Below are 13,256 nucleotides of genomic sequence, written 5' to 3'. Positions count from 1 at the left end.
AAGGTCCTTTGCTGCCGGCTCCGGCGCTGCAGTGGGTGCCATTTGTCCCGCCCTTGCCCAGGTTCCAGGACCATTTTGTTCCTACCTGGGATCCGCATTGGGACACGGCGCCGGCTCTGTCACGGCCGGCGCCGCTCTCTGCACTGTTCCCGACGCCGTTTGTTCCTTCTCCGGCTCCTGCTCTGCCGCTGCGGTCTGTACCACATGCGGCGGAGGTGGAGGATGACTGGGAGGGGTCCGAGGACCCTCTTGCCTGTCAGTGTGACTCCGAGCAGGACTGGGCGGACGACTTGGAGAATGCCGGCATCCTCGGCGTCTCCCCTGACCCGGGGTTTGCCTCTCCCCCACCTACCATGGAGGAGGGCGCCTCCTACACGATGGTGCTCCGTCGGGCAGCTGAGGTCCTCAACCTTGATCTCCCTACTTTGGCCCTCTAAACTAATCTCCTCACTGAAGTGCTTCAGATGACGTCCACTTCGTCGGAGCCCCTGCTGCCATTTAACGACGCCCTCACTGACGTCTTGCTGGGCACTTGGTCGCGGCCAGCCACAGGGGCCCCTGTGGAAAAGAATGTCGCCAGGCGTCACCGCCTGGTGCCTTGTGACCCCGCTTTTTTGACCACTCATCCTACGCCTGAGAGCCTGGTCATCCAAGCCTCGACGTCAGAGTGCCTTTCCCACGGCTCCGCCGGATAAGGACTCTAAGAAGCTGGAGCAGTTCGGTAAGCGGTTGTTCTCCTCGGCCAGCTTAGGGCTGCGGTCGGTGAACACTGCATGCCTATTGGGCCGCTATTCCCACATGGTGTGGGATACCGTTGCACAGGTGTTGCTTCAGTGTCCTGAAGAGACCCAAGTTGTGCTGTCCCAAGCTGTTGCCGAGGGTAAGGGTGCGCCTAAGTTCGCCATTCGGTGTGGCTTGAACACCGCGGACTCAGTGGGTAGAGCGATTTCTACGTCTGTGGCGCTTCGTCGCCACTCCTGGCTGAGATCTACCAGGTTCTCGCCAGATGTTCAAAGCTCACTCATGGACATGCCCTTTGATGGCACTCGCCTGTTTGGCGATAAGGCTGACTGTGCACTGGAGCGTTTTAAGAACTCGCGGGCCACGGCCAAGTCCTTAGGTCTTTCCACAAGAAACCCAGCCACTCCTGGTTTTCGTTCCTTTCGTGGCCACGGCAGAGGTGCCCAGGCACGTTCCTTCAGCAAGCCTGTTCAGAACCAGCCTCAGCGCGGCCGCGGCTTCTGCATGGGCGGGTCTGAGAATCAGCCTGGGGGTCAGTCCACCTCTGCCCCGCTGCTTCTACCTTCAAACCTTCTTAATCCGAGCTTTGTGGAGCACCCCACGCCAGTGGGTGGCAGGATCCGCCATCACCTCCCCCACTAGCACGCGATCACATCGGACAAGTGGGTTTTGCAGATCATCCGCAAGGGTTACTACCTTCCCTTTCAGTCCACCCCTCCAGCCATGCCACCTCGGTACCACCGCATGTCGGGGGAACACTTGGCAACTCTCCAGCAGGAAGTTACGGCCCTCTTGGCCAAGGGAGCCATCAAGTGCTTTCCTGGGCCGGAAGTAGGGAGTGGTTGTTACTTCCACTACTTTCTGGTCCCCAAGAAGGACAAAGGGGGTCTGCGTCCCATCTTGGATCTCCGGAACGTCAACCGCTTCCTCCGGAAGGAGAAGTTCAAAATTCTGACTCTAGCTCAGGTCTTGGCTTCCCTCGACCCTTGAGACTGGATGGTAGCATTGGACTTGCAGGACACATATTTTCACATCCCCGTCCTGCCGGCCCACCGGTGTTACCTGCGGTTCAAGGTAGGCTATGAGCATTATCAGTTTGCCGTGCTCCCCTTCGGCCTTACCAGCGCCCCTCGGGTGTTACCGAAGGTGATGGTCGTAGCTCAACTGCGTAGGTCAGGGGTGTCGGTCTTCCCTTACCTCGACGACTGGTTGCTGAAGGCGGGCTCTCCCCAGGTAGTCGTCAACCACCTTCAGATTCCAGCCGACCTCCTGCATTTGCTGGGGTTCTCCGTCAACGTGCTGAAGTCGCAACTGAGTCTCTCTCAGAAGCTCCCGTTCATCGGGGCGGTTCTGGATTCGACGCTGTTTCGAGTTTATCCTCCGGGATATTCGTGCTATGACAATTTTTCAACCTCTATCCCGGGTTTGTCAGGATGACCCTCCGGCTCCTGGGCCTGATGGCCTCCTGCATCCTGCTGGTGCCACATGCCAGATGGCATATGCGGGCTCTGTAGTGGGACCTGAATTCCAGTGGGCGCAGCATCAGGGCAACCTGTCCAATCATGTCCAGATCTCGGAGGGCACTGCACGACAGTTGCAGTGGTGGCACACGAATCGCGATTGGGTCAACGGCAGATCCCTCTTTCTTCCCCAACCGGAGCACTCAGTGGTGACAGATGCATCCCTCCTGGGATGGGGTGGCCACATGGGAGAGGCGGAGAACAGAGGCCTCTGGTCTCCGGCTGAGTCCCGACTCCATATCAACCTTTTGGAGCTTCGGGCGATCCGACTTGCACTGAAGGCATTTCTTCCCTCTGTCCGGGGAAGTGTGGTGCAGGTGTTCACGGACAACACCACCGCCATGTGGTATTGCAACAAACAGGGCGGGTTGGGGTCCTGAACCCTATGTCGGGAGGCTCTGTGCCTCTGGACATGGCTGGAACATCAAGGCATCACCTTGGTGGTTCAACACCTGGCACCGTCTCTGAACGCCAGGGCGGACGAACTCAGCCACCGGTGGTTGATGGATCACGAATGGCGTCTGAACTCGGACGTGGTGCAAGGTCTCTTTCAGCAGTGGGGAGAGCCTTGGTTAGATCTATTCGCCACCGAAGAGAACGCACAATGTCATTAGTTCTGCGCGTTGGAATTTCCAAGGTGGCACTCGCAGGGCGTGAGTGGAGTTGCAGTCTGTTGTATGGCTTTCCGCCTATACCACTTATGCCCATAGGGCTGAAGAAGATTCGGCGCGACCGGGCCTAAGTCATCCTTGTGGCTCCGGATTGGGTACGAAGATACTGGTATCCCGTGCTACGCTGCATGGCGGTCGACCCCCCATTCCCCCCCCGATCCACTCAGCATGGCAATCGACCCCCCCCCCCCCCCCCTCCTTCCCCCTGATCCGACTGTTTCTTTGGGAGGATCTTCTTTCGCAGCAGTAGGGGACGGTCCTCCACCCGAACCTGTCCAGCCTCCACCTCCATGCGTGGAGATTGAGCGGCGACAGTTGACTGCTTTTGATCTTCCTCCCGAAGTCTGTGATGTCATTCTGGCAGCCAGGTGTCCCTCCACTAAAACAGTGTACACCTGCAGGTGGAACAAGTTTGTGGCATGGTTTACAGCTAGGGCTGTGTATCCCCTTTCTGCCCCTCTTTCTGAAGTCCTCCTGTTCCTTCTTTCTTTGGGCCGGCAGGACTCTGCTCTGGGCACTATCAAAGGTTATCTTTCGGCCATCTCTGCCTTTTTACGGCTTCCAGATCAGCCTTCTCTTTTTAAGTCCCCGATTTTTAACCGTTTCCTAAAAGGCATTACGCACACGTTTCCTCCCGTGCCGTTCATATTGCCTTAATGGGACTTAAATCTGGTCTTGACATATCTGATGTGCGCTCCCTTCAAGCCCCTTCATATACCTGTCCTGTGCGTCTTCTCACTCTCAAGACGGCTTTCCTGGTAGCGATCACCTCTGCCAGAAGAGTGAGTGAGCTCCAGGCTCTTTCTTCCAAACTTCCTTTCCTTTCTGTTCATCCGGACAAGGTGGTTTTAAGGACCCGTCCTTCTTTCTTGCCAAAGGTTGTCACGCCGTTCCACATCGGGCAGACCATCACTTTGCCCACCTTCTTTCCGTCTCCGCATCCTTCGAAAGAGGAAGAGAGGCTCCACCGTCTGGACCCGAAACATGCGCTCTCGTTCTACTTGCAGCGCACACAACACTTCCGGGTGGATGACCAGCTCTTTGTTGGCTACATGGACGCCAAAAGAGGTCGGGCTGTGCACAAGTGGACCATCTGTCGGTGGGTCGTTCTCTGCATCAAGGCCTGTTACTCGTTGGCTATGAAGGAGCCTCCTGTGGGGCTGCGTGCCCATTCTACCAGGGCGGCGGCAGCCACTACTGCCTTGTGACGTGGCGTGCCCTTGCAGGACATTTGTCAGGCAGCTACGTGGGCCTCGCTGCACACGTTTACCAAGCATTACTGCCTTGACAATCCGGTCCGGAGAGACGGCTTCTTTGGCAGTTCTGTTCTCCGTGAATTTCTGGTGTAATATATTTGCAGACTCACCACCGGGGTTGGTATTGCTAGGGTATCTATTCTAAGGTAAGGCATCTATCGCTAACGTGTCTCTTTCAGATGCACAAGTTACTACTTGTGTAACGATATATCTGTAAGAGACATTAGTTAGTGATAGATTCCTTACCGCCCCACCCATCCTCCCCGTTCTGTGAACTGATTTCTGGGGTTAAGGTCATCCCTTTCAGGGCCCTAGTTTCTTGGCAGCAGTGGTCAGTTTCTTGCATGGCTCTGAGTTCCTGGCGCGGAAAGTCGTGTACAGAACTGATGACCGCGCGCATGGGTGGCGCCTAAGCAGTCTCCTTGACGTCATCTCGGCGTTTACGACGCCAGCGACGGACACGGAGCCGCACGGCGCCACCTACTGACGCCGCAGCAGTACTGCTAGCAAAACTTTCGGATCCAGTCTGACGCCTGGGGATATTCTAAGGTAAGGAATCTATCACTAACTAATGTCTTTTACAACTTGTGCTACATTGATTTTCCATTATGAATATTTTGGGGAAATACTATCATGCATCAATACATGTTCTTAGATGATGCTGCAAAGAAATGGTACCTGAAATTTAACTAAATGTTTTTTTTTCTGCTTTCATTTTTTTATGAACATTTTATTTTGAAAGCAACGAATCATATCAATCGTGCTTTCAAGCTTCTACAAATATTTGCATCAAATCAGAGAGCATTCTGGGAGCATTATACATAGCCTCATATTGCTAATCTTTGAAAACATGTGTACATAGTTTTTAGACTGGAGCCACTGTCAGTAGTGCAGTCATAGCTTACAACATTTACTTGGAGCATTTACTCTAATAATAAAGGCTTTCAATTAATGAACCATAAATACAAGATTCAACAGCATTAACATATGGACAAAAATATTACCTTAACTACAGACAGTGCCCTTCCCTGATCCATAATGTGGTACTGCAAACTGGCAGCAAAAGGGTTTGTGCTGCAGGGGGTTGGACCTACTTGTCCCAAGGATAAAATGCACATAAAAACCTGTTCCCCTTGACCCCAAACAATATGTCCTGGGTTCGGGCTATAGGAACTCCACATCCCTGTGATTAACACCATTCCCTGTGGGGCAATCAGTCAACGTGCCCACTTTCTATGCTCCTCCGCACCCCTCTAAAGAGGAGGAGCGACTTCACCCGCTGTACCCAAAAAGAGCTTTGCCGTTCTACCTTGACCAGACTAAAGACTTCTGGTTGGGCGAAAGGTTGTGCGGTGCAAAAGAGGACTATCTTGCGATGGGCGTCCTCTGCATCAGAATTTGCTACGCTGTGGCCAAAAAACAGCCCCCTGAAGACTTAAGAGCTCATTCCAACGGAGCTAAGCCTGCGGCTACAGGGTAGCAACATAGTTTACCAGTCCTTGACATTTGTCAGGCAACAACGTGGGAATAACTGTACATGTTCACTAAGCACTACTGCCTAGACAGTCAAATCCACAGGGAAGGCCTTTTGGGCTGCTCTATCCTGCAGGACTTCCTGGTGTAAACTGGACCGCCGTCCCTCCTACAGGGATGGTATTGCTTGGTTATCTGTTGTAAGATACGGAATATGTGGCTAGATGTCTTTATCAGATGGACAAGTTAATTACCTACATTAACGCCTTTTCTGGTTACAGACGTGATCTAGGTGCAGATTTCTTACTGACCCATACACCCTCCCCACACTGCTGACCTGATTTTAGGGTCAGGGCTGATCCCTTTCAGGGCCCTAGTTGCTCTAAACACACCACTGTCAGTGCCCTTTATGGCTCTGCACTCCTTGCGTGGAAATTTGTGAAAAGTAACTAACTTCAGTGCGCCAAGGTGTCGCCTATATATGTGACGCAGGCGTAACTTCCAGCATGGACGATGCAAACAACATCATGCAAATCGGACCAACGCAACCTACCAGCGTGCAAGGTATTGTTCGAGCAAAAGTCTTTCGGATCCAACCTGATGCCTAGGATATTCTAAGGTAAGGAATCTGCGGCTAGATCATGTCTTTACCAGATAAGCTGTTACCGAAGATAAGTAACTTATGTGACTTGGGCTATGTGAGTTCGGTAGGCCACCGGTTGGAGTACCATGATGAGGTGTTCTTGTTTGATATCACTACTTCTGTCTCGTCAGCTACTGCAGTCTATATCAACATCAAACTTTGCTTAGCCTGGATCTGCCACTTCCACTAAAAAGAAGACAAATGTGTTCACATACATTAGTCGTGGTGGTGGCTGTCCTTTCTCTGAAGAAAATATCCTCTAGATTAAGGAAACCAAGTTACTGGTGCTTTTTCTGGAAAACAAAAGTGAATTACATGTGGCCACTTAAGGTTTTCGAGGACAGAACCTAGAAAGGAACCCATTAGGACACTAGAGTACTTGTAGCGGATAGTACTTTTGTAATGATTACCAGACTAGCCACATTCAAGCCATAAATGCATGCAATTGACTATCCTTGAAAATAGATACTACTACTTTTTAGTTCCCACAAATTTTATAAAGGGTGAACAAACTTTGTAGTTCAATTGCTTGCATCGCCTTCTAGTTAATCAAGAGACCACCCCTCGCTCAAAGTTTGAGGAAGTAAATCAGCATCCTTAAGTAGAGGAAGGCTTGAAAGGTGGTTCATGGTACCACCGTCACCGTAAGGTGGTATGAGTCCTAACATTCCTCCTGTTTTTTATTGCATCTGAGACAGTGTGGGATATTATCTTACTTTAGGGTATTATTCTTGCTAAATTGGGGCACAGAGCAATCAGTTAGATGATTGTTTTCATTTCACAAGACAATCGATCCTTTCATGCAAGGGCAGAAAGTTTGTCTTACTGTAACTATGAAGTTTTCATGCTGCACTCATTTAAACGCATTCTTTCGTCTTGCCAGAGACAGCAGAGTCTATTCAGTTTATTTCCTGTTTATAAAGAAAGCTAAAGAGAAAGTATTTTATCATCATTGAAGAGCACAAAAAAAATAAGCGTAGAGGTTCAGTGTACAACAGATAATTCCTGGGAGACATTACTGAGCCTTCCCAGCAATGGTGGCTAGATTCATTATACAGTACTATCATCACATCTTGAGTTTGTTTGTGACTCCAATTTGTGTGACCAGCTCACCAGTGCCTTAGAGCTTCCCAGCCATTTGCTAAGAAGCAAGAGTAAGATGGCAGAGTAAGGACAACCTTCCTACATAGCGATTCCTGTAGTCTTGGTCCCTGCTCGTCCGCCTTTTCAACACTCAACCAGCCACCCCATTTGATGACTTTTATGACCAGTTGCGGCCTTACGTGTTGGAATAAAACATGTAGACACTGCTTTTGGATAGGTTTGTGGCACACGTAAGGGAAATTGAAGACATGAGGTCAGATGCTCGGTCACAGAGGGCTCAAAAATTCCTTCATGGTTACTTTGTTCTTCTTGAGAACATTGTATAGTCTTTATAGTTACCACATGCAATTGCCCATCAGTTGTGAAAGAGGGTGAGCATGTAATAATGGAATCACCATCAACACATTTCATAATTAAAAAATGCTTTTGAATGTGCAGTTCGTTATTTTAATGTATAGTTAGGTAATTGGCTTCATTCTTGATATGAAATAGCCTGATCTATATTATTTATTATGATTTCCCAAATCAATTGATTAACTGAACTTCTAAAGGATTATTTTTAGATTTGATTTCATATAGATCATTTGTTAACTGAAATATCTTTGCACAAAAGGAACAAGATGGTGGAGTACTTGACTGATTGGGTCATGGGAACATCTAACCAAGCAGCAGATGAAGATGTAAAATGCTTGACAAGGTAAATGAAGTTTTGGAAAATATAACCATGTTTCTGATTGTAAATTTGTTTTCCATTAATTTTATTATGTTTTCTTTATCTTACCCTTGCATGAATGTTATGTATTCTGCCCTAAGCTTTTTTCTACATGCACCTACCCTAGAATATAAAATGTGACATGCATGATTTTTTGTCACTAAGTTCGCTTCTTTACAATGACAATGTTTCCTTACCAGGGCATTCTCCATTTTTTTCCAGTACTAACAAATGCACTCATTATTTACAGGTTTATAATCATTAACCCTTGCTTGAATTTAACAGTGAATCTACATTTAAGAACTATTAAATTGAGAGGAAAATAGAAGTACATTTGATGCCGACTTGTGTGCATTAGTCAAAATGTATTCTGCCGTTTACATAGATTAGGTAAAGTTTCACTAAGTTAGCATGGCTGTATCCTCAACATGGGAAACAGCCTATTCGAGGCATATGAGCTGCAGAATGTATACTTGTGCATAGATCGCCATCTGGTGTTGGGCTCGGATGTTTGCAGTTTGTTGTTGTTTTGGGAGAAGTTCTATGTAGTCACTAGATAGGTGACTCCTCCTTAGGACGATAGTGCGCATGGTCATCGACTCCATCCTCAGATTGTTATATTCCGCCATCGGGTTCGGATGTAAACTGCTGCGCTCCGGGTCGGTGTCATATTCGATCTCCCTTCGACGCGCAATCCCTCACTGCTCGACGGTATTGTTTCGATCATGTTCTCCTTCGACGCGCATCCAAAAAAATTCATCAACCTTCGATTCCGGTTGTCGACGCGGGCCGTTGGGCCTATCTGCACCATCAGGCCCTGCAGGCAATGGAAAGAACTCCATTTAGAAAATGTCCCCTGTGTGGTGCTAAATTCCCCCACACTGATCTCCACGAGGTCTGTATCCTTTACCTTTCTCCAGAACACGAGGATAAAGACTGCGAGGCCTGTGCTTCCTCAATCAATCAATCAATCTTCTAAAGCGCACTATTCACCCGTGAGGGTCTCAAGGTGCTTCCTTCAGGTCAAAGAAAACCATATGTGATCGTCGGGCTTGACGTCACATAATGTTTTGATCAACTACCTCGGTTGCTGGACGACATCTTAGATGCAGGCCCGATGTTCCAGAAGAACAGGTACTGGAGGATGAAGACATCAGCATCTCCCAGGCCGACGAATCAGATGCCGAAGATCAGATGGTTACTCCAGGTCAACGGATCGTGAGTACCCTGATCCAGACCCCTGCCCCATCTAAAACAAAATATAAGGCTCCGTGACACCTTTCCCTTCCGGCTCAGGTCGACACCGCGATAATACTTAAGATGCCCCGCCTTCGGGCCCGGCTCCGAAGTCCAGAGACCAGCCTTCAGGCGGCTCGGGATCGAGCCAGCCACATAGCGGTACCGAAAAAACATCTTCGGCACCGAAACAAAAGCCAAAACCAGAGATTGTGCCACGCCCTGTTCTATCTACAACAAAGACTGCTTCGACGCCGAGTGCTTGGGGACCGAAACACACAGAGGACAAGCCCTCGGACCTGAAAGGTTTTGCGCAACTCATAAATAGAGCAGCCAAATCTCATGGGGTAGAATTACACTCAGACCCTTTGGAGGAAGATTTTTTATTGGAGACTTTTAAACAATCACAAAAGTCACCAGGTACTTTATCTATGTAAAAAGGTATGAATAAACATGCCCCTGATGTATTTAAAGACCCTGTCAGGGCTAGAGTTCTCAACCCCAAGGTTGATAAAAAATATAAACCAGCTCCAAGTGATCCAGCTTATATCAAGGGGCAGCTCTCTCTAGATTCTCTAGTAGTGTCAAATGCCCGTAAACGCGCTAATTCAGGTGATGCCCCTCCTACGGATAAAGAATCTAAATTATTGGATGCATCTGGTAAACGGGTTGCATCGCAGGCAGCAAATTACTGGTGCATTGTCAACGCCCAAGCTTTGCTGGCCTGGTATGATAGAGTGCATTATGATGAGCTTGAGACACACATGCAACATCTTCCAGAACAATATAGGTCTAAAGCTAACAACCTCATACAAGAGGGAAAGCTAATTACAAGCTCCTCTATCAAATGTGCTCTAGATGCAGCAGACACAGCATCTCGTGCTGTTAACACAAGCGTTTTACTGCGCAGGCACGCATAGCTACGCATATCTGGTATTAAACAGGAGGTGCAGTCTCGGATTCTTAATCAGCCTTTTGATCAAGAACACTTGTTTGGACCTACTGTAGACACATCTTTAGAAAAAATGAAAAAAGACACGGAAACAGCTAAGTCCATGGGGGCCTTACAGTTACCAACAGCTAGAGGTTCCTTTCGATGCTCTTTTTATAGGGGCGCCTCCAAAACCATTGGGACAGACAACACTTCTTATTCCTACAAAAGCCCCACTCAAACTTCCTCTAACAGAGGATATTTTAGAGGAGGTTACAGAGGAAATAACAACAAAGGAATAGGTCACGGTAACACCTGCACCTCTGCTACCACAAAACGGTGATTTCCCACCTGTCCCCCCAGATCATTCCACTCCGGTTGGGGGAAGACTCTCACAGTTCCTACCTGTCTGGAATTCCATCACCACAGACAGGTGGGTGAGACAAATTTTCCTGTTTTGTTACTGCCTGGAACTCGCCTCTACTCCTCCACACATACCTTCCAAACAACATTCACAGAACATTTCACACTTCTAAAATAAGAGATTCTCTCTCTTGCAAAAGCACGCAATAGAACCGGTTCCCATACACCATCAAGGTACAGGGGTTTACTCCCTTTTTTTCCTCATCCCAAAAAATGACGGTACTCAGGCCAATATTAGACCTCAGAGCGTTAAACCTGTACATACAATCCGACCACTTTCACATGGTCACTCTCCAACATGTCCTCCCATTGCTCCATCAAGGCAAATTGCTTGCCACTCTAGATGTCAAGGACGCCTATTTTCACATTCCTATTCACCCTGCTCACAGGAAATATCTACGGTTTGTAGTAGACGGTCAGCACTACCAGTTCAAAGTGCTCCCATTCAGAGTGACTACAGCACCCAGAGTCTTCACAAAATGTCTTGCAGTAGTAGCAGCTCACTTGCGAAGACAAAATATTCATGTGTTTCCTTACCTCGATGACTGGCTCATAAAAGCCAAGTCCCGCAGCGGTTGTGTGCACCACACACACAAAACAATCCAGCTGCTGCACGACTTAGGATTCACAATAACCCTCACCAAGTCATATCTTCAACCGTCCCACACCCAACAGTATCTAGGCGCCATAATAGATACTTCAAAAGCCCTTGCATACCCCAATCCAGCCAGCATGCAAGTTCTCATAACAAACTTTCAACCTCAACACTCACTACCAGCTCGAGTGTTTATGCAACTAATAGGGATGATGGCCTCTTGCATTTTAGTCGTACCTTATGCAAGACTCCAAATGCGTCCATTACAGGAATGTTTAGCACATTAGTGGAACCAGGCTCAAGGTCAGCTAACAGATCTGGTGTTGGTGGACAGCCGCACACATCGCTCTCTGCAGTGGTGGAACACACAAAACCTTTCCAAAGGGCGGCCGTTCCTAGACCCGGTTCCACATATATTGCTAACAGCAGACGCACCGCTCACCGGCTGGGGAGCTCATCTCTTAAACCATACCATTCAGGGTATGTGGACACATCAACAGAAACTGCTACACATCCATTGCCTCGAATTACTGGCGATTTTTCTCACATTAAAATCATTCCAAATACTTCTACACAAAGCTGTCCTAGTCCGTACGGACAATATGACAGCAATGTACTATGTACAAAAACAGGAGGGCACACACTCTCTGCAGGTTTCACACCTAGCGCAAAGCATATAGAGATGGGCCATTCCTCAAAAAATATAGAACATCTTCCAGGGGTACACAATCAGATTGCGATGCCATGTGAGGGCGTTTGGTAATCAATACCGTTTCGGAAGGGGACTTGGAGCCACGCCCCTCTTTTCCATTGGTTTGCGTTAGCATTTATGTTAAACGCTAGCGCATGATTGGCAATTGGGCTTCTTTGTTCCCGCCCTATCCATTTTTCGGACGGCGCATCTGGACAAGCCAACGCTATCTTGGTTTTTCGTGACGTGATTTAATGCTTGTTTTTTTAAAAGTTTGTTTAAACCAAGAACTCTCTCCTGGTACTTAAGTAATCGTTTCAAGGGTAGAAATAAAATGTGCTTTGCCAGAAACTGGTTGCAACTACATTTTTTGTCTGGCTAACGTTACTAACGGCTTCTGTTCCAGCATTCAAGGCTGATTCTGGTAAACTCACTAGTCTGCGCGTTTGCTGTCTTTAATTCATTGATTCGCATACACTACAAACCAAGTTGATTCTGTGAACTTTAAATGAAAAATCTTGCTGTCGCCTAGTGAGTGGTGCCCATTGTGTCCTCTTTAGTAGGATTTAGGTTCCAAGAGATCTCTGCAGAAGGCGCCCAAACCAACGAGCAATCTTGTTCTCGTTAGATGTCCCAATAAGAGGCGGGCTCGACTGTGATGGCTGGAGTTGCCAATGGGAGGGGTATTACCACGTGAGGCGGAGTCTGAGATCTCATAGCTGCGAGACACAGGAGGACAAAAGGCGCGGTCAAGAGACTGAATGGTCTTTTGCAGCCTCACCCTCCACAGGCACCAGGAGAAAGTGTGTTGCCTCACACTCCTGCAAAGTCACAGCCCATGGGCTTTGTCGATCCCGTGTTCAGAATGGATTCATGTTTTTCTTTTGTATAGTGCACACTACAGTGCAATCAGGGTGACAAGGCGTTTTACAGTATGGGTGGCAGCTATTGTTACTATTAGGTAGTGATAGTTACAGAAATGGGTGAGAACAAAGCAAAACATAAAACGACAGAGCGGAGAAGGGACAACATTAAACAGCAAAACAACAAATGACGGGGAATAAATCTCCGAAAATGTTTTCGTCGTTTCCTGGAGGTATGAGCAGTACTATTATAATGCTCTTTTATGGTGCAGTAATATTTTGTTTGGGACTGAGCTGCGCTCTCCCTTCTTGCCCAGATTGGACTCAGCCATCTGTTATGGGTTCAGATTAGTACCGGTGGTTAACGCACCCGCTGCAGTAAACTTCAGGTGCCCAG

At 48.3% G+C, this 13,256-nt stretch overlaps 1 protein-coding gene across 12 annotated transcripts in view; it reads left to right on the top strand.

Moving 5' to 3' along the window:
• Positions 1 to 13,256, top strand: part of NF1 (neurofibromin 1) — a 1,956,660-nt gene that overhangs the window by 864,440 nt on the left and 1,078,964 nt on the right. For all 12 annotated transcript variants that reach the window (XM_085649550.1, XM_085649547.1, XM_085649544.1 and 9 more), the window contains exon 23: positions 8,022 to 8,105. In XM_085649550.1, the coding sequence (XP_085505676.1) occupies positions 8,022 to 8,105 (84 nt within the window). The remainder of the gene's footprint in view (positions 1 to 8,021; positions 8,106 to 13,256) is intronic.

The sequence above is a fragment of the Triturus cristatus genome, chromosome 3_2 (genome assembly GCF_964204655.1).
Source record: "Triturus cristatus chromosome 3_2, aTriCri1.1, whole genome shotgun sequence".
Classification (NCBI taxonomy): Eukaryota; Metazoa; Chordata; class Amphibia; order Caudata; family Salamandridae; genus Triturus; species Triturus cristatus.
Note: the sequence above shows the minus strand (reverse complement) of the source record. Positions and strands in the feature narration are given on the sequence as shown.